The following is a 20,933-nucleotide window of genomic DNA, read 5'->3' on the forward strand; positions in this document are numbered from 1 at the left end:
ACAGATTAAAAGTATCATGTCATAGAACCAAGAATTAATAAATTGCTTACTTCAGACATTACGGTGCATACCGACCTTTTAAAACTCAGGTCAAATATTTATAACAAAATAAGAACAACTATTTTAACAGCAAATCTGACTCAAGGTTAGTGTTTTAGTTTGGTAATGAATAAAGTTAAAATTGTAGGTAAAAGAATACCTAGGATGATCAGATGTAGAAGACGTAGGGAGATTTATTTGAAGTGTGGTAACTTAAAAGGCTACAACTCATAGGAAGATAGGATTAGAACATAATTATTTCTATTTTTAATTGAACAACACATTTATATTTGAATTGTTATGGAGAAATAAAATATTGTTTCACAAGGTAACACAATCATATTCATTTCACCAGTTGAGTATATAACAAGGCTCATTTTCTGTATATATAAAACAATCGCCATAGTTCCATTATACAGACTGACTGACTAATTGATTGATTCATCCAGAGATTGTTGCTTTACATATTGCAGGGGAGAAAGGACTTCTAAACAGTTGTTTCAGCTGTGCCCTGTAATGAGTTAATTGTTTTCAATCCAGGCAAGGTGCAGTTGATATTGTTTTATCAAGAAAGCTGCCAAAGACTGACTAAGTAGATGGTAATTGCTCTTAGTAGCACAAGTTATATTTACTGGTTTTCAGGATTCTCATGTTCTCAAATAGAAGCAAATTCAAAGTATGGTTTTATAGGAATAATATGTGAATGTCAATTCTGAAAATATATAGTGTATTAAATGGTAATTCATTGACATTATTTTAGAAACTTTGAGTTTATACCTATTGTCATGTGTTTTGCTTTACCAGATGCCATTATCTAGTAATATTTTGGATGTCTATAATGATCAGGGCATGACTCCAACTACTATGGGACTTACTGGTACTTCCTGCTCTTCTAACCTTTCAGTGAAAAGGGAAATCACAGCTACACAACCTGGAAGTAAGTGTTGTATTATTTAGTAATACATTGGAAATTTCCAATGTTGTTACACTGTTTGATTTTTGAGATTTAGTTCTCCATTTAGAAAATCTATAAGAGGTAGAGGATAATTCCTACTTTAATCTCATCAGTTTGAAATTAATAGCTTTTCTACTTTTTTTGTTTTCTAAATACATACTTTAGTTAATGCCAATGAACTCAATTGGGTTAATGTGGCTGATGTAAATAAAATATAACTATGTACTGTTTTCCAAAGCAGTGTCCTGTGTAAAGTCTCTATGCAGACAGAATCAATTTAAGCTTTTGTTGGTAGCATATTTCCTGGTTGCTGTGAACAATGAACACCAAGGCTGTTTATTGATATTTCCTAGTAATGGTAACAAATCAATTTGATACAATGAGATCATATCTGCAAAGGATATTTGTATTTATGATGCAGAAATTTAATACATTTGATGTGAAACAGTGCTCTTTTATGTTTAACTAATATCTGGCTTTATGGAGACAACAACAACATGACAAATTATCTACTTTCACTCATTTAATATGGAGCTAAAGTTCTCCAAGCTGTTATGTATCTTTATGTTCTCCCCTAAAGTCAGTTATTTAATGTCCACTTCTCTTTTAGACACAGAGAAACTAACATGTTTGTTTTCTTTTTTAAAAATCTCAGTAGAGGAATGAGAAAGAGAACATTTATTCTATGTTGCCAATTGCTGATTTTTGAGACTCCTTCAGATCTCTTGTGAAAGAAAACTCTGAGCAGGATCTTTAATGCCAAATACCACTTTACCCTATAATTGTTTCATTCTTTACAAAGTTGATGTCCTTTAGAAAGTTATCAACCAGAGATCATTAATTGTAGTTTAACTTCTAGCAGTGTCAAATCCTGTTTTAATGGAGTCGCAGAGATGTACAGCATGGAAGCAGACCCTTCGGTCCAACCCATCCATGCCGACCAGATATCCCAACCCAATCTAGTCCCACCTGCCAGCACCTGGCCCATATCCCTCCAGACCTTTCCTATTCATATACCCATCCAAATACCTTTTAAATGTTGCAATTGTACTAGCCCCCCTACTTCCTCTGGCAGCTCATTCCATATACATACCACCCTCAGTGAAAAAGTTGCCCCTTGAGTCCCTTTCATATCTTTCCCCTCTCACCCTAAACCTTTGCCTTCTAGTTCTGGACTCTCCCACCCCAGGGAAAAAACTTTGTCTATTTATCCTATCCATGCCCCTCATGATTGTGTAAACCTCTATAAGGTCACCCCTCAGCCTCCGATGCTCCAGGGAAAACAGCCTCAGCCTATTCGATCACTCCCTATACCTCAAATCCTCCAAGCCTGGAAGCATCCTAGTAAGTCTTTTCTGAACCCTTTCAAGTTTCACGACATCTTTCGATAGGAAGGAGACCAGAATTGCATGCAATATTCCAACAGAAGCCTAACCAATGTTCTGTACAGTTGTAACATGACCACTCAACTATGGTGAAACTTCTTCTCTATTAAGAGGTCTTCATATGCAAGAATGCGAAATTCCTCTTGTTTTTTTAGATTCTTAATGCTTTTTACCAAAATTTCTAGTAAAAACAGGTAGTTCTTCTATAACGTGATGGTTGAGTTATTGTACAACCCTGTGTTATAGAAAAAATGTGCCAACACTTTAAACACTGTTTCTAAAACAATGTAATTGCTTTACAGCCAATACATGTTTTAAAAGTTCCTGTTTTTGACAGTGTCCCTAATTCCTCAAGTGTACTATGGAGAATTCATGTTAACAAAACGTACGTCATAGCAGAGCGACCTGTATAGGCATTGTCAAAGAACTGTCCTTACCAATTTCTGCCTCCAGTTCTTTTAATATTTGCTTTGGTACAACAATGTGCTGTGTAACATGTCAGATTACAATCTGGTCTGAATCTGACACTACAATTTTTGTGTTGGTGAAATATAAACTGTGCTTTTGCACCGATAGTTGAGGAATATCAGGGTACTTGATAACTTAGTACCTTAATCCGCTATTGGCAATGTTCTCAATAATTGTACTTCTGGTCACATTAAAAATAAAACCCTGATTTCTAATAGGTAATTCTACTTTGGCTTCTAATCACTCTAATCTGGTGCTCTTCCTCTGTTTGCCTTTTGACTCCATTTTATCCATATCACAGTGATATGTTGTTGAACTTTAATTTTTTTTCAGCTATAAATAGAAAGAACATCAAACACTTGACATTCATGTCTTCTATCAGTATTAAGTCAAGCTTGGTATTATATTCTGTACTTGAGGATTTTTGTCTCAACATCTCCAAGGCCTAGAATTTTTGTTTAACTTTGCTTTTCTTCCTACACGCCAATCCTCAGGCTTTGAAATCCAAAGCTTTTATATTGCTGGATGTTTTTTTTCATTTTGTATCCGTTGATACAATGAACCTTTGCCTCAGTGACCCCTTCGTACAAATAGAGTTGCTTTTAAAATGAAAATAGTTTCTTCTAGTTTGTGCCAGAAATGTGTATTCTATTACCAAACTCTCCTCAGTAATTACACCCAAGTAATCCATCCATTTTGTTTTTTGCATGGTCTGACAGTAGGAAAAAATTTAAATTGCATTCCACCAATTTGACATGAAAAGGTGGTCCCAGCTGGTTTTATAACCATGTTTAGTAACCAAAAATAAGACTGTCTAACATTTTTATTAATAACACGCTCTTTTAAAGGTTAATGAACTTAAGAAGCTGGGTGAATGTGTGTCTCTTTCTCTTTCTCGCCCCCCCCTCTCTTTCTCGCCCCCCCCTCTCTTTCTCGCCCCCCCCTCTCTTTCTCGCCCCCCCCTCTCTTTCTCGCCCCCCCCTCTCTTTCTCGCCCCCCCCTCTCTTTCTCGCCCCCCCCTCTCTTTCTCGCCCCCCCCCTCTCTTTCTCGCCCCCCCCTCTCTTTCTCGCCCCCCCCCTCTTTCCCGCCCCCCCCTCTCTTTCCCGCCCCCCCCTCTCTTTCCCGCCCCCCCCTCTCTTTCTCGCCCCCCCCTCTCTTTCTCGCCCCCCCCTCTCTTTCTCGCCCCCCCCTCTCTTTCTCGCCCCCCCCTCTCTTTCTCGCCCCCCCCTCTCTTTCTCGCCCCCCCCTCTCTTTCTCGCCCCCCCTCTCTTTCTCGCCCCCCCCTCTCTTTCTCGCCCCCCCTCTCTTTCTCGCCCCCCCCTCTCTTTCCCGCCCCCCCCTCTCTTTCCCGCCCCCCCCTCTCTTTCCCGCCCCCCCCTCTCTTTCCCGCCCCCCCCTCTCTTTCCCGCCCCCCCCTCTCTTTCCCGCCCCCCCCTCTCTTTCCCGCCCCCCCCTCTCTTTCTCGCCCCCCCCTCTCTTTCTCGCCCCCCCCTCTCTTTCTCGCCCCCCCCTCTCTTTCTCGCCCCCCCCTCTCTTTCTCGCCCCCCCCTCTCTTTCTCGCCCCCCCCTCTCTTTCTCGCCCCCCCCTCTCTTTCTCGCCCCCCCCTCTCTTTCTCGCCCCCCCCTCTCTTTCTCGCCCCCCCCTCTCTTTCTCGCCCCCCCCTCTCTTTCTCGCCCCCCCCTCTCTTTCTCGCCCCCCCCTCTCTTTCTCGCCCCCCCCTCTCTTTCTCGCCCCCCCCTCTCTTTCTCGCCCCCCCCTCTCTTTCTCGCCCCCCCCTCTCTTTCTCGCCCCCCCCTCTCTTTCTCGCCCCCCCCTCTCTTTCTCGCCCCCCCCTCTCTTTCTCGCCCCCCCCTCTCTTTCTCGCCCCCCCCTCTCTTTCTCGCCCCCCCCTCTCTTTCTCGCCCCCCCCTCTCTTTCTCGCCCCCCCCTCTCTTTCTCGCCCCCCCCTCTCTTTCTCGCCCCCCCCTCTCTTTCTCGCCCCCCCCTCTCTTTCTCGCCCCCCCCTCTCTTTCTCGCCCCCCCCTCTCTTTCTCGCCCCCCCCTCTCTTTCTCGCCCCCCCCTCTCTTTCTCGCCCCCCCCTCTCTTTCTCGCCCCCCCCCTCTCTTTCTCGCCCCCCCCTCTCTTTCTCGCCCCCCCCTCTCTTTCTCGCCCCCCCCTCTCTTTCTCGCCCCCCCCTCTCTTTCTCGCCCCCCCCTCTCTTTCTCGCCCCCCCCTCTCTTTCTCGCCCCCCCCTCTCTTTCTCGCCCCCCCCTCTCTTTCTCGCCCCCCCCTCTCTTTCTCGCCCCCCCCTCTCTTTCTCGCCCCCCCCTCTCTTTCTCGCCCCCCCCTCTCTTTCTCGCCCCCCCCTCTCTTTCTCGCCCCCCCCTCTCTTTCTCGCCCCCCCCTCTCTTTCTCGCCCCCCCCTCTCTTTCTCGCCCCCCCCTCTCTTTCTCGCCCCCCCCTCTCTTTCTCGCCCCCCCCTCTCTTTCTCGCCCCCCCCTCTCTTTCTCGCCCCCCCCTCTCTTTCTCGCCCCCCCCTCTCTTTCTCGCCCCCCCCCTCTCTTTCTCGCCCCCCCCTCTCTTTCTCGCCCCCCCCTCTCTTTCTCGCCCCCCCTCTCTTTCTCGCCCCCCCCTCTCTTTCTCGCCCCCCCCTCTCTTTCTCGCCCCCCCCTCTCTTTCTCGCCCCCCCCTCTCTTTCTCGCCCCCCCCTCTCTTTCTCGCCCCCCCCTCTCTTTCTCGCCCCCCCCTCTCTTTCTCGCCCCCCCCTCTCTTTCTCGCCCCCCCCTCTCTTTCTCGCCCCCCCCTCTCTTTCTCGCCCCCCCCCTCTCTTTCTCGCCCCCCCCTCTCTTTCTCGCCCCCCCCTCTCTTTCTCGCCCCCCCCTCTCTTTCTCGCCCCCCCCTCTCTTTCTCGCCCCCCCCTCTCTTTCTCGCCCCCCCCTCTCTTTCTCGCCCCCCCCTCTCTTTCTCGCCCCCCCCTCTCTTTCTCGCCCCCCCCTCTCTTTCTCGCCCCCCCCTCTCTTTCTCGCCCCCCCCTCTCTTTCTCGCCCCCCCCTCTCTTTCTCGCCCCCCCCTCTCTTTCTCGCCCCCCCCTCTCTTTCTCGCCCCCCCCTCTCTTTCTCGCCCCCCCCTCTCTTTCTCGCCCCCCCCTCTCTTTCTCGCCCCCCCCTCTCTTTCTCGCCCCCCCCTCTCTTTCTCGCCCCCCCCTCTCTTTCTCGCCCCCCCCTCTCTTTCTCGCCCCCCCCTCTCTTTCTCGCCCCCCCCTCTCTTTCTCGCCCCCCCCTCTCTTTCTCGCCCCCCCCTCTCTTTCTCGCCCCCCCCTCTCTTTCTCGCCCCCCCCTCTCTTTCTCGCCCCCCCCTCTCTTTCTCGCCCCCCCCTCTCTTTCTCGCCCCCCCCTCTCTTTCTCGCCCCCCCCTCTCTTTCTCGCCCCCCCCTCTCTTTCTCGCCCCCCCCTCTCTTTCTCGCCCCCCCCTCTCTTTCTCGCCCCCCCCTCTCTTTCTCGCCCCCCCCTCTCTTTCTCGCCCCCCCCTCTCTTTCTCGCCCCCCCCTCTCTTTCTCGCCCCCCCCTCTCTTTCTCGCCCCCCCCTCTCTTTCTCGCCCCCCCCTCTCTTTCTCGCCCCCCCCTCTCTTTCTCGCCCCCCCCTCTCTTTCTCGCCCCCCCCTCTCTTTCTCGCCCCCCCCTCTCTTTCTCGCCCCCCCCTCTCTTTCTCGCCCCCCCCTCTCTTTCTCGCCCCCCCCTCTCTTTCTCGCCCCCCCCTCTCTTTCTCGCCCCCCCCTCTCTTTCTCGCCCCCCCCTCTCTTTCTCGCCCCCCCCTCTCTTTCTCGCCCCCCCCTCTCTTTCTCGCCCCCCCCTCTCTTTCTCGCCCCCCCCTCTCTTTCTCGCCCCCCCCTCTCTTTCTCGCCCCCCCCTCTCTTTCTCGCCCCCCCCTCTCTTTCTCGCCCCCCCCTCTCTTTCTCGCCCCCCCCTCTCTTTCTCGCCCCCCCCTCTCTTTCTCGCCCCCCCCTCTCTTTCTCGCCCCCCCCTCTCTTTCTCGCCCCCCCCTCTCTTTCTCGCCCCCCCCTCTCTTTCTCGCCCCCCCCTCTCTTTCTCGCCCCCCCCTCTCTTTCTCGCCCCCCCCTCTCTTTCTCGCCCCCCCCTCTCTTTCTCGCCCCCCCCTCTCTTTCTCGCCCCCCCCTCTCTTTCTCGCCCCCCCCTCTCTTTCTCGCCCCCCCCTCTCTTTCTCGCCCCCCCCCTCTCTTTCTCGCCCCCCCCTCTCTTTCTCGCCCCCCCCTCTCTTTCTCGCCCCCCCCTCTCTTTCTCGCCCCCCCCCTCTCTTTCTCGCCCCCCCCTCTCTTTCTCGCCCCCCCCTCTCTTTCTCGCCCCCCCCTCTCTTTCTCGCCCCCCCCTCTCTTTCTCGCCCCCCCCTCTCTTTCTCGCCCCCCCCTCTCTTTCTCGCCCCCCCCTCTCTTTCTCGCCCCCCCCTCTCTTTCTCGCCCCCCCCTCTCTTTCTCGCCCCCCCCTCTCTTTCTCGCCCCCCCCTCTCTTTCTCGCCCCCCCCTCTCTTTCTCGCCCCCCCCTCTCTTTCTCGCCCCCCCCTCTCTTTCTCGCCCCCCCCTCTCTTTCTCGCCCCCCCCTCTCTTTCTCGCCCCCCCCTCTCTTTCTCGCCCCCCCCTCTCTTTCTCGCCCCCCCCTCTCTTTCTCGCCCCCCCCTCTCTTTCTCGCCCCCCCCTCTCTTTCTCGCCCCCCCCTCTCTTTCTCGCCCCCCCCTCTCTTTCTCGCCCCCCCCTCTCTTTCTCGCCCCCCCCTCTCTTTCTCGCCCCCCCCTCTCTTTCTCGCCCCCCCCTCTCTTTCTCGCCCCCCCCTCTCTTTCTCGCCCCCCCCTCTCTTTCTCGCCCCCCCCTCTCTTTCTCGCCCCCCCCTCTCTTTCTCGCCCCCCCCTCTCTTTCTCGCCCCCCCCCTCTCTTTCTCGCCCCCCCCTCTCTTTCTCGCCCCCCCCTCTCTTTCTCGCCCCCCCCCTCTCTTTCTCGCCCCCCCCTCTCTTTCTCGCCCCCCCCTCTCTTTCTCGCCCCCCCCTCTCTTTCTCGCCCCCCCCTCTCTTTCTCGCCCCCCCCTCTCTTTCTCGCCCCCCCCTCTCTTTCTCGCCCCCCCCTCTCTTTCTCGCCCCCCCCTCTCTTTCTCGCCCCCCCCTCTCTTTCTCGCCCCCCCCTCTCTTTCTCGCCCCCCCCTCTCTTTCTCGCCCCCCCCTCTCTTTCTCGCCCCCCCCTCTCTTTCTCGCCCCCCCCTCTCTTTCTCGCCCCCCCCTCTCTTTCTCGCCCCCCCCTCTCTTTCTCGCCCCCCCCTCTCTTTCTCGCCCCCCCCTCTCTTTCTCGCCCCCCCCTCTCTTTCTCGCCCCCCCCTCTCTTTCTCGCCCCCCCCTCTCTTTCTCGCCCCCCCCTCTCTTTCTCGCCCCCCCCTCTCTTTCTCGCCCCCCCCCTCTCTTTCTCGCCCCCCCCTCTCTTTCTCGCCCCCCCCTCTCTTTCTCGCCCCCCCCTCTCTTTCTCGCCCCCCCCTCTCTTTCTCGCCCCCCCCTCTCTTTCTCGCCCCCCCCTCTCTTTCTCGCCCCCCCCTCTCTTTCTCGCCCCCCCCTCTCTTTCTCGCCCCCCCCTCTCTTTCTCGCCCCCCCCTCTCTTTCTCGCCCCCCCCTCTCTTTCTCGCCCCCCCCTCTCTTTCTCGCCCCCCCCTCTCTTTCTCGCCCCCCCCTCTCTTTCTCGCCCCCCCCTCTCTTTCTCGCCCCCCCCTCTCTTTCTCGCCCCCCCCTCTCTTTCTCGCCCCCCCCTCTCTTTCTCGCCCCCCCCTCTCTTTCTCGCCCCCCCCTCTCTTTCTCGCCCCCCCCTCTCTTTCTCGCCCCCCCCTCTCTTTCTCGCCCCCCCCTCTCTTTCTCGCCCCCCCCCCCCCCTCTCTTTCTCGCCCCCCCCTCTCTTTCTCGCCCCCCCCTCTCTTTCTCGCCCCCCCCTCTCTTTCTCGCCCCCCCCTCTCTTTCTCGCCCCCCCCTCTCTTTCTCGCCCCCCCCTCTCTTTCTCGCCCCCCCCTCTCTTTCTCGCCCCCCCCTCTCTTTCTCGCCCCCCCCTCTCTTTCTCGCCCCCCCCTCTCTTTCTCGCCCCCCCCTCTCTTTCTCGCCCCCCCCTCTCTTTCTCGCCCCCCCCTCTCTTTCTCGCCCCCCCCTCTCTTTCTCGCCCCCCCCTCTCTTTCTCGCCCCCCCCTCTCTTTCTCGCCCCCCCCTCTCTTTCTCGCCCCCCCCTCTCTTTCTCGCCCCCCCCTCTCTTTCTCGCCCCCCCCTCTCTTTCTCGCCCCCCCCTCTCTTTCTCGCCCCCCCCCTCTCTTTCTCGCCCCCCCCTCTCTTTCTCGCCCCCCCCTCTCTTTCTCGCCCCCCCCTCTCTTTCTCGCCCCCCCCTCTCTTTCTCGCCCCCCCCTCTCTTTCTCGCCCCCCCCTCTCTTTCTCGCCCCCCCCTCTCTTTCTCGCCCCCCCCTCTCTTTCTCGCCCCCCCCTCTCTTTCTCGCCCCCCCCCTCTCTTTCTCGCCCCCCCCTCTCTTTCTCGCCCCCCCCCTCTCTTTCTCGCCCCCCCCTCTCTTTCTCGCCCCCCCCTCTCTTTCTCGCCCCCCCCTCTCTTTCTCGCCCCCCCCTCTCTTTCTCGCCCCCCCCTCTCTTTCTCGCCCCCCCCTCTCTTTCTCGCCCCCCCCTCTCTTTCTCGCCCCCCCCTCTCTTTCTCGCCCCCCCCCTCTCTTTCTCGCCCCCCCCTCTCTTTCTCGCCCCCCCCTCTCTTTCTCGCCCCCCCCTCTCTTTCTCGCCCCCCCCTCTCTTTCTCGCCCCCCCCTCTCTTTCTCGCCCCCCCCTCTCTTTCTCGCCCCCCCCTCTCTTTCTCGCCCCCCCCTCTCTTTCTCGCCCCCCCCTCTCTTTCTCGCCCCCCCCTCTCTTTCTCGCCCCCCCCTCTCTTTCTCGCCCCCCCCTCTCTTTCTCGCCCCCCCCTCTCTTTCTCGCCCCCCCCTCTCTTTCTCGCCCCCCCCTCTCTTTCTCGCCCCCCCCTCTCTTTCTCGCCCCCCCCTCTCTTTCTCGCCCCCCCCTCTCTTTCTCGCCCCCCCCTCTCTTTCTCGCCCCCCCCTCTCTTTCTCGCCCCCCCCTCTCTTTCTCGCCCCCCCCTCTCTTTCTCGCCCCCCCCCTCTCTTTCTCGCCCCCCCCCTCTCTTTCTCGCCCCCCCCTCTCTTTCTCGCCCCCCCCCTCTCTTTCTCGCCCCCCCCTCTCTTTCTCGCCCCCCCCCTCTCTTTCTCGCCCCCCCCTCTCTTTCTCGCCCCCCCCTCTCTTTCTCGCCCCCCCCTCTCTTTCTCGCCCCCCCCCTCTCTTTCTCGCCCCCCCCTCTCTTTCTCGCCCCCCCCTCTCTTTCTCGCCCCCCCCCTCTCTTTCTCGCCCCCCCCTCTCTTTCTCGCCCCCCCCTCTCTTTCTCGCCCCCCCCTCTCTTTCTCGCCCCCCCCTCTCTTTCTCGCCCCCCCCTCTCTTTCTCGCCCCCCCCCTCTCTTTCTCGCCCCCCCCTCTCTTTCTCGCCCCCCCCTCTCTTTCTCGCCCCCCCCTCTCTTTCTCGCCCCCCCCTCTCTTTCTCGCCCCCCCCCTCTCTTTCTCGCCCCCCCCCTCTCTTTCTCGCCCCCCCCCTCTCTTTCTCGCCCCCCCCTCTCTTTCTCGCCCCCCCCTCTCTTTCTCGCCCCCCCCTCTCTTTCTCGCCCCCCCCTCTCTTTCTCGCCCCCCCCTCTCTTTCTCGCCCCCCCCTCTCTTTCTCGCCCCCCCCTCTCTTTCTCGCCCCCCCCTCTCTTTCTCGCCCCCCCCTCTCTTTCTCGCCCCCCCCTCTCTTTCTCGCCCCCCCCTCTCTTTCTCGCCCCCCCCTCTCTTTCTCGCCCCCCCCTCTCTTTCTCGCCCCCCCCTCTCTTTCTCGCCCCCCCCTCTCTTTCTCGCCCCCCCCTCTCTTTCTCGCCCCCCCCTCTCTTTCTCGCCCCCCCCTCTCTTTCTCGCCCCCCCCTCTCTTTCTCGCCCCCCCCTCTCTTTCTCGCCCCCCCCTCTCTTTCTCGCCCCCCCCTCTCTTTCTCGCCCCCCCCTCTCTTTCTCGCCCCCCCCTCTCTTTCTCGCCCCCCCCTCTCTTTCTCGCCCCCCCCTCTCTTTCTCGCCCCCCCCTCTCTTTCTCGCCCCCCCCTCTCTTTCTCGCCCCCCCCTCTCTTTCTCGCCCCCCCCTCTCTTTCTCGCCCCCCCCTCTCTTTCTCGCCCCCCCCTCTCTTTCTCGCCCCCCCCTCTCTTTCTCGCCCCCCCCTCTCTTTCTCGCCCCCCCCTCTCTTTCTCGCCCCCCCCTCTCTTTCTCGCCCCCCCCTCTCTTTCTCGCCCCCCCCTCTCTTTCTCGCCCCCCCCTCTCTTTCTCGCCCCCCCCTCTCTTTCTCGCCCCCCCCTCTCTTTCTCGCCCCCCCCTCTCTTTCTCGCCCCCCCCTCTCTTTCTCGCCCCCCCCTCTCTTTCTCGCCCCCCCCTCTCTTTCTCGCCCCCCCCTCTCTTTCTCGCCCCCCCCTCTCTTTCTCGCCCCCCCCTCTCTTTCTCGCCCCCCCCTCTCTTTCTCGCCCCCCCCTCTCTTTCTCGCCCCCCCCTCTCTTTCTCGCCCCCCCCTCTCTTTCTCGCCCCCCCCTCTCTTTCTCGCCCCCCCCTCTCTTTCTCGCCCCCCCCTCTCTTTCTCGCCCCCCCCTCTCTTTCTCGCCCCCCCCTCTCTTTCTCGCCCCCCCCTCTCTTTCTCGCCCCCCCCTCTCTTTCTCGCCCCCCCCTCTCTTTCTCGCCCCCCCCTCTCTTTCTCGCCCCCCCCTCTCTTTCTCGCCCCCCCCTCTCTTTCTCGCCCCCCCCTCTCTTTCTCGCCCCCCCCTCTCTTTCTCGCCCCCCCCTCTCTTTCTCGCCCCCCCCTCTCTTTCTCGCCCCCCCCTCTCTTTCTCGCCCCCCCCTCTCTTTCTCGCCCCCCCCTCTCTTTCTCGCCCCCCCCTCTCTTTCTCGCCCCCCCCTCTCTTTCTCGCCCCCCCCCTCTCTTTCTCGCCCCCCCCTCTCTTTCTCGCCCCCCCCTCTCTTTCTCGCCCCCCCCTCTCTTTCTCGCCCCCCCCTCTCTTTCTCGCCCCCCCCTCTCTTTCTCGCCCCCCCCTCTCTTTCTCGCCCCCCCCTCTCTTTCTCGCCCCCCCCTCTCTTTCTCGCCCCCCCCTCTCTTTCTCGCCCCCCCCTCTCTTTCTCGCCCCCCCCTCTCTTTCTCGCCCCCCCCTCTCTTTCTCGCCCCCCCCTCTCTTTCTCGCCCCCCCCTCTCTTTCTCGCCCCCCCCTCTCTTTCTCGCCCCCCCCTCTCTTTCTCGCCCCCCCCTCTCTTTCTCGCCCCCCCCTCTCTTTCTCGCCCCCCCCTCTCTTTCTCGCCCCCCCCTCTCTTTCTCGCCCCCCCCTCTCTTTCTCGCCCCCCCCTCTCTTTCTCGCCCCCCCCTCTCTTTCTCGCCCCCCCCTCTCTTTCTCGCCCCCCCCTCTCTTTCTCGCCCCCCCCTCTCTTTCTCGCCCCCCCCTCTCTTTCTCGCCCCCCCCTCTCTTTCTCGCCCCCCCCTCTCTTTCTCGCCCCCCCCTCTCTTTCTCGCCCCCCCCTCTCTTTCTCGCCCCCCCCTCTCTTTCTCGCCCCCCCCTCTCTTTCTCGCCCCCCCCTCTCTTTCTCGCCCCCCCCCTCTCTTTCTCGCCCCCCCCCTCTCTTTCTCGCCCCCCCCTCTCTTTCTCGCCCCCCCCTCTCTTTCTCGCCCCCCCCTCTCTTTCTCGCCCCCCCCTCTCTTTCTCGCCCCCCCCTCTCTTTCTCGCCCCCCCCTCTCTTTCTCGCCCCCCCCTCTCTTTCTCGCCCCCCCCTCTCTTTCTCGCCCCCCCCTCTCTTTCTCGCCCCCCCCTCTCTTTCTCGCCCCCCCCTCTCTTTCTCGCCCCCCCCTCTCTTTCTCGCCCCCCCCTCTCTTTCTCGCCCCCCCCTCTCTTTCTCGCCCCCCCCTCTCTTTCTCGCCCCCCCCTCTCTTTCTCGCCCCCCCCTCTCTTTCTCGCCCCCCCCTCTCTTTCTCGCCCCCCCCTCTCTTTCTCGCCCCCCCCTCTCTTTCTCGCCCCCCCCTCTCTTTCTCGCCCCCCCCTCTCTTTCTCGCCCCCCCCTCTCTTTCTCGCCCCCCCCTCTCTTTCTCGCCCCCCCCTCTCTTTCTCGCCCCCCCCTCTCTTTCTCGCCCCCCCCTCTCTTTCTCGCCCCCCCCTCTCTTTCTCGCCCCCCCCTCTCTTTCTCGCCCCCCCCTCTCTTTCTCGCCCCCCCCTCTCTTTCTCGCCCCCCCCTCTCTTTCTCGCCCCCCCCTCTCTTTCTCGCCCCCCCCTCTCTTTCTCGCCCCCCCCTCTCTTTCTCGCCCCCCCCTCTCTTTCTCGCCCCCCCCTCTCTTTCTCGCCCCCCCCTCTCTTTCTCGCCCCCCCCTCTCTTTCTCGCCCCCCCCTCTCTTTCTCGCCCCCCCCTCTCTTTCTCGCCCCCCCCTCTCTTTCTCGCCCCCCCCTCTCTTTCTCGCCCCCCCCTCTCTTTCTCGCCCCCCCCTCTCTTTCTCGCCCCCCCCTCTCTTTCTCGCCCCCCCCTCTCTTTCTCGCCCCCCCCTCTCTTTCTCGCCCCCCCCTCTCTTTCTCGCCCCCCCCTCTCTTTCTCGCCCCCCCCTCTCTTTCTCGCCCCCCCCTCTCTTTCTCGCCCCCCCCTCTCTTTCTCGCCCCCCCCTCTCTTTCTCGCCCCCCCCTCTCTTTCTCGCCCCCCCCTCTCTTTCTCGCCCCCCCCTCTCTTTCTCGCCCCCCCCTCTCTTTCTCGCCCCCCCCTCTCTTTCTCGCCCCCCCCTCTCTTTCTCGCCCCCCCCTCTCTTTCTCGCCCCCCCCTCTCTTTCTCGCCCCCCCCTCTCTTTCTCGCCCCCCCCTCTCTTTCTCGCCCCCCCCTCTCTTTCTCGCCCCCCCCTCTCTTTCTCGCCCCCCCCTCTCTTTCTCGCCCCCCCCTCTCTTTCTCGCCCCCCCCTCTCTTTCTCGCCCCCCCTCTCTTTCTCGCCCCCCCCTCTCTTTCTCGCCCCCCCCTCTCTTTCTCGCCCCCCCCTCTCTTTCTCGCCCCCCCCTCTCTTTCTCGCCCCCCCCTCTCTTTCTCGCCCCCCCCTCTCTTTCTCGCCCCCCCCTCTCTTTCTCGCCCCCCCCTCTCTTTCTCGCCCCCCCCTCTCTTTCTCGCCCCCCCCTCTCTTTCTCGCCCCCCCCTCTCTTTCTCGCCCCCCCCTCTCTTTCTCGCCCCCCCCTCTCTTTCTCGCCCCCCCCTCTCTTTCTCGCCCCCCCCTCTCTTTCTCGCCCCCCCCTCTCTTTCTCGCCCCCCCCTCTCTTTCTCGCCCCCCCCTCTCTTTCTCGCCCCCCCCTCTCTTTCTCGCCCCCCCCTCTCTTTCTCGCCCCCCCCTCTCTTTCTCGCCCCCCCCTCTCTTTCTCGCCCCCCCCTCTCTTTCTCGCCCCCCCCTCTCTTTCTCGCCCCCCCCTCTCTTTCTCGCCCCCCCCTCTCTTTCTCGCCCCCCCCCCCTTTCTCGCCCCCCCCCCTCGCTCTCTCGCCCCCCCCCCTCGCTCTCTCGCCCCCCCCCCTCGCTCTCTCGCCCCCCCCTCGCTCTCTCGCCCCCCCCCCCCCCCATATATAAATCAATCTAGCAGTCTTCCAGATTGTATGATCTATTTAGAATACTGGTTTATTATTCAAATTTAAAATGGTGCACTTGAGGGTAGTTTTTGGTTGCTGGGATACAACAGTAAAAAATTCTGTTATATATCCCTGCTTTTTAAAAAATAAATCTAAATTAATTTAGGAAAATTTAAGGATGTAAGTTAAATGCTTCAAGGATAGGGGCTTAATCAGAAATTGCTTTGAGATGGTTTTCCTAGGTGAATGTATAAATGACTGAAGGTTGTTAGTGTAGGCACAAGTTTGTCAATGTGTATGATTGTATTCCATTTAAAATTGAAATAATGGCTGCTTGAACCTAACCAATCCTCATTAACTGTGGCAGATGCTGAAACACGTGCACTTGTTAAAGAAAGGCAAAAGAAAGATAATCACAACTTGAGTAAGTGTGGTCTAATTCAATATCATTATGCTATATTTGGGTTTAATTATATTTACCTACAGAACATGAAATCTAACTGCATTATACAACTAACTTAGTCTATCTGTTATTTCAAAGTTGAACGAAGACGAAGATTCAACATCAATTATCGTATCAAAGAACTTGGTACCTTAATTCCAAAGTCAAATGATCCGTAAGTATAAAGAGGTTCAAGAATCCTATTTTAAAACTCCTGATCTTGGATTTCAGTTACGTTTCTGCAAAAAAAAAATCATTTGATTAATAACTTGTGCAGTGAAAAACAATCACTTCAAACTTTTTAAAGTCTTATTTCCTCATCTGTGCTGCATGGTTTGACCTGTAATTGCTATAATTATTTTGATGGTTTTTCACTGTTTAATTATAAAATAGCTGTAAAATGCATTATTATCGTAAGGGGTTAATGTATGTCTATCCTAATTCATTTTTATGCAGAAGATCCTTGATGGTTTTCTTCTGAAAACGATTTAATGCTGGTATTTGCGTTGAAGAACAGAATGGTTATGATAGCCATACATTGTAAATTACTCATTTTAAGAACCCCTACCAGTTTAAAAATAGTAAGACTAATGCTTGATAGCAAGTTCAAGTATTTTCTTTACTATATTAAATGACATTTGAAATCAGACAGGATACCGATATTAAACTGTTGAACTTAATGGGTAGTGTTCATAGCCTTTAGGAATTAGCAGTCAGTTTGAAGTGATGTCTGATATACGTTGACAGTTGAGGCTTGATTTTAGTTGCAGATTTTTGGATTAGATATCTTTTTCCAGGTAGACAAGCTCTTCAAACCTTTAACCAAGTATCTAGAACTTTAACATTATCATTTTGTTCTAACTTTAGAGTAAACACTATGAAATGGCTGAGCATTTAATTATTTTAAATGTGTCCTTTTTTGATAAAATTTTGCTGAGGCAGACTTTTATTAAAAGATGACATTTTACGCTGCAGTGATGTGCGTTGGAACAAAGGTACCATTTTGAAAGCATCTGTGGAGTATATAAAGTGGCTTCAGAAAGAGCAACACCGTGTGCGAGAATTAGAAAACAGGCAAAAAAAACTGGAACAAGCTAACCGACGACTGCTGCTACGGATTCAGGTATGTCAGAAACCTAAAGGCCAAAGATTGTTTGTACTAAGCAGTTGCTTGAACAGAGGGAAGAAGAACCTTAGTGCTACCAGCAAAAGAAGACTAGTTGTTTTTTTCTGAGTGAAGAAAGAAATGAGAAGCAAAAGTGGCAGATATCACTGGTAGAGATGCCTCACAGCCTCCTCCCTTGAAGGCCTCTGAATTGAGTTGCCTCTGAATCACTGCAAATAATGGTGAAGATTTTCCCAAAGTGGTGGGTGGTAGGGTGCTTCAGAAATTTCAGCTTGTGGCACTAAAGGAATGAGAAGATGGTTGGATGTCGAGGTGATGTATGAATTGGGAAAAGGTAGGTTGTTGTGTGCCTAATGTATGCTGCCTTTGTTCTAGATGGTGGCAATTATTGTTTTAGAAGTGACAAAGTGGGTTCAGCAAATTTGCTTTGATAGATGTTGCACACTGCTGTCATGTTATCCCTATAAATTAGAAGAAATTAATTTCGTTAAGATGGTACTGCTGATGGGCTGTTGGGTCTGAAAAGTGTCAGACTTTTGGGTTTTGTTGGTGCTGCTGTCATCCAGACAAGTTCATAGTATTCCAATGTCCTGCTATGTTTTTGCAGCTTGTAAGCAGGATTTAGTGGATCTGGTGAGCGACTGAGACCACATTCAGATTTGTTCTGTAGCTGCAGTACATGGACTTGGTACAGTTAGTTTTGGTAAATGATGAGCTCCCAGCAACACTTCCCCTACCTCCTGGTTATACTGTTGAATTTCAAGAGGAAGGATTTAGTTTTGTGTTGGTGCTGGTCAATGCCTGATACTTGCAGTAAAATGTTAATCAGCATTTAGCAGGATGCTATCCATTTTGTTATAGGGTATAGACTGCTTAATTTGAGGAATTACAACTGGATTTAAATACTGTATTTAGCAAGTTTTCTCAAATGTTGACTTCCCTAGTTATGATGAAGAGAAAGTCACTGAAACAGCTGAAGATAGGGCTTGAACATTACTAATTTTGTACTTGATATGACCCCAGCCAGTGGCGAATCTTCTCCGATAACTTACTAATTTTTTTTTTGGCAAGGACTTGACAACGCTTGGTGAAATCCCTTTTTTAAATAAAAGGCTGTTGCACTCCTCTCTGGAATAAAGTTCTTTTGATCGTCGGACTAAGGCTACATTAAGTTTGTAATCTTGTGATCTTGGGAAGATCTGATTAGATTTAGGTGGGCAATTATGGGCGTGTGTTTGTTAGCATTGACTATTTCCATTGCTCAATAGACTATTGAAATATGTAAAAGATGCAAAATTTAGTTTGTTGTCCAGGGTTCGTTGATAACTAAGCAAAGCAGTTTTCTGTTTCCTGTTGGATGTTAATATGCCACATTGAAACAAGTTAGTTTGGGCCATGGCTGTTTCACAGTTCTGGGTAAGAACAGGTAAAAACAATGACTGCAGATGCTGGAAACCAGATTCTGGATTAGTGGTGCTGGAAGAGCACAGCGGTTCAGGCTGCTATAGAGTAGTCTAACTCTCACTTCAGTTATAGGTTCTTTCAAAAAAAAACTGGTGTGCTTCCTTGCAGTTCATGGACCCATTTTTGTTTTTCCAACAGTGTGGAAACGGGCCCTTCAGCCCAACCAATCCACACTGACCCTCCGAAGAGTAACCCACTCAGACCCATCTCCCTCTGACCAATGCACCCAACACTATGGGCAATTTAGCATGGCCAATTCACCTGACCTGCACATCTTTGAATTGTGGGAGGAAACCGGAGCACCCGGAGGAAACCTGTGCAGACACAGGGAGAATGTACAGCTCCACACACCGCACTCGAGGCTGGAATTGAGCCTGGGACCCTGCTGCTGTGAGGCAGCAGTGCTAACCACTGAGCCACCCCATTTTAAGTGGTGTCTTCTACAGAACACCACTTAATTTTTTGGTGCAATTTAGTTCTGGCCCAAATGAAGAACACAGTCATGTAAATAAACCTTCTTTGTAAAAATAGGCTTTTAATGTTCTGCTTAAAGTGTTCTTATAATCTTTCCTCTGCTAGAGTCTATTGCCAGATGTTTGAGTGAAATCTGAATGAAAAACTTTAGTCAATAAGCTGATTTAATACAGAAGTTGCTTTCTTGTCCTGAAAAGAATGCAACTTCTGCATTCTACAGTTAAAGCCTGGGCCTGCTACTTGTCCCTGTAGGATTTTGTTGTCTTGTTCCCACTCCAAGAAGTGTAGTACTGGCACCTACCTGTCCTCTCTGGAAAAGGCTCCTCAGCAGTGGCCGCTGGGCAGGCATCTGAGGTATGTTCCGCCCCCAGTGGATGTGCTGGTCTTGATCAACCCCATCAGGTCTGGCACATGTGTATAGGGACTGCTGAAATTCATTGCCCCTGTGCCATTCCAGAGATTCTGAAAGATGCAATCCTGTCTTTGCTACGTTCAGTTAATATTTAACATGTAAAGGTTCACCCCAATTTTATGATGGTGAGAGGGAAAGGACAAATCTCTCATGTAAGAGCTTGGAAATCTGAAGGTGAAAGGCTTTTGTGGAGTTGAGGATGGGAGACAGCCATCGCTTTTTAAATTTCTTTAATGTAGCTGGGTTTTCTGGCATAACCAGCATTTATTGCCTCTCCCTTGAAAGTGGTGGCTGTCCCCCATTTTTGGTATTATTCATGAATAGGACATGGGCAAGACTGGCTAGACAGTATTTATTGCCCTTGAAGGTGGTGGTGAGATGCCACCTTGAACTGCAGCAGTTCATGTACTGTGTGGTTTGATCCACAATGCTGTTAGGGAGGGAATTCCAGGATTTTGATCCAGTGACATTGAAGGAACAGTTATGTTTCCAAGTCAGGAAGGTGGTGTTCCCATGTATTTGCTTCTATAAACCTTCTAGATGGATATATTTGAGGTTTTGAAGGTACAGGGGATAAAACTTTTGGCAAAATTCAACATTTGTGTACTATCTGTAAGATGCATTGTTGCTACTGAGTGTCTGTCTGTGGTGGAAGGAGTGGATGTAATGTCAATTAAACAGGCTGCTTTGCTTGGATGGTGTCAAACATAAGATGCTTTTGGAGCTGCACTCATCCAGACAATGAGTATTCCATCCCATTCAGACTTGTGCCCTTTTAGATGGAGTCAGGAGGTGAGTTACTTGTAGCATTCCTCACCTGAGCTACTCTTGTAACCACTAGTTATTTGGTGGGTCCAGTTGTTTCAGGTCCATTATAAACCCAACTTGTTAGTTTGGGGGGGGTGGGCAGTGTTCAGTAATGATAAAACTATGTCAAGTGAGTGTCAAAAGGCAGTGGTTAGATAGACTTTTATTTGAGGCAGACGTTGCCTGGCGTTTGTGGTGTGAACATTACTTGTGACTTGTCAGCCTAAGTCTGGATATTCTGATCTTGCACTTGAACATGGATTGCTTCTGTATCTGAGGAGTTGGGAATGTGCTGAACATTGTTCAATCATCAAATGTTGCCACTTCTAACCTTTTATGATGGAGGAAAGGTCATTGAAGCAGCTGAAGACTTTGAGCCTAAGGAAGTCCTACAGTGATGTTCTGAAGACGACTGGCCTCTGATAGCCAAGACGCTCTCGCGCTCTCACTCTTTTTTTTTTGTCCATGTTTGAACCAAAGCTGTAATGAGGTCAGGAGCTGAGTGGCCCAGCAGAACCCAATCTGGGTATTACTGAGAAGGAGCTGCTTAGTACTGATGATGACATCTTCCAGCACTTAACTGGCCAATTACTGCCCCAGTATTGGCTTTGTCCTGCCTTGTGTAGAAGATATACCTGGGTAATTTTCCACATTCTGGTAGATGCAAGTGTTGTAACCTTTAGTAGAACAGCTTTAAGGGTGTGGCTACTTCTGGAGCAAAAGTCTTCAGTTGAAGAATGCATCAACAACCAAGCTCATGTGACTGCAGGCTGACCAGGGAAGAAAAGTGAAGCAGCAGTAGTGATGGGAAGGTTTTTGTTTTTTGGATCAGATGGGGTGAGCATTTCTGAAGTTCTGTAATTCCATATGGCATTTTGCTTCCTCAGGACAAAAATGTCAGTGACTGCTGGCTGTTTTTCTGGGGCAAGGTGGACATTTCGAGTTGAGGCACATTGGTGCTAGTGATGTTGGTAGGTCAGGAGATGTGGTCCTCTGTTGAACTGAGTTAAGTACAACTTGGCAATCTTGTTTGTCAAAGTAGTAATCAGTGTCCAGAAATAGGACTTTAAGAAACATGTGGCTGGAAATTATGATGCAGGAGGGAGGGTTTTAGATTCCTGGGTCAATGGAATTGGCTCTGGAGAAGATAGCACCTGTACAAGCCAGGTAGTTGCATTTGAACAGAGCTGACACTGTTACTTGTAGAAATTTGTTTGTGGTCCTGGGGTTTTGAAACTAAAATCAACAAGGGTGTGGGAATCACAATATCATGTACAAAATACTGGGAGAGATCATTAGCAGTAGAATAGACAACAGTAAATTCAAAGTTGGATTTGGAATAAGGGAGAAATTGAAATTTTATAAACAGAATTCATGGTACACTTGAATGCACAATAGAGTATAATAACTGAACAGAGTTACAAGCACTCTGTCGTTACAGGGCTGCTTCAAGGAGGGGAATTGGGTGTTACATATTTTCAGTGTTCAGCAAAGACGATGTGTAGCAGTATTAATGAGTATCCTCAAGAGTTTAGGAGTGAATAGGTTTTCCTACAGCTAAGGAACAAACTGCATTCTCTAGGTAGTCCTTAGGCCACAGACTATGACAGCATGTGGTGCATGTGAAGTCATGTACACACCATATGTCCCAGATGAGCACATTCAGGAAATTCCTGATGAAGGGCTTTTGCCC

At 53.8% G+C, this 20,933-nt stretch overlaps 1 protein-coding gene across 4 annotated transcripts in view; it reads left to right on the forward strand.

Moving 5' to 3' along the window:
- The window catches only part of tfec (transcription factor EC), a 97,633-nt gene that overhangs the window by 70,711 nt on the left and 5,989 nt on the right, over positions 1–20,933 (forward strand). For 2 of the 4 annotated variants that reach the window (XM_087997207.1, XM_043709560.2), the window contains 4 exons: positions 844–976; positions 14,883–14,939; positions 15,057–15,132; positions 15,900–16,080. In XM_087997207.1, coding sequence (XP_087853333.1) covers positions 844–976; positions 14,883–14,939; positions 15,057–15,132; positions 15,900–16,080 — 447 coding nt within the window. The remainder of the gene's footprint in view (positions 1–843; positions 977–14,882; positions 14,940–15,056; positions 15,133–15,899; positions 16,081–20,933) is intronic. The other 2 variants (XM_087997206.1, XM_043709565.2) reach the window with 1 other exon arrangement.

This window comes from Chiloscyllium plagiosum, unplaced genomic scaffold, assembly GCF_037043375.1.
Source record: "Chiloscyllium plagiosum isolate Xiang-an unplaced genomic scaffold, Cpla_swu_hap1 HiC_scaffold_19, whole genome shotgun sequence".
NCBI lineage: Eukaryota > Metazoa > Chordata > Chondrichthyes > Orectolobiformes > Hemiscylliidae > Chiloscyllium > Chiloscyllium plagiosum.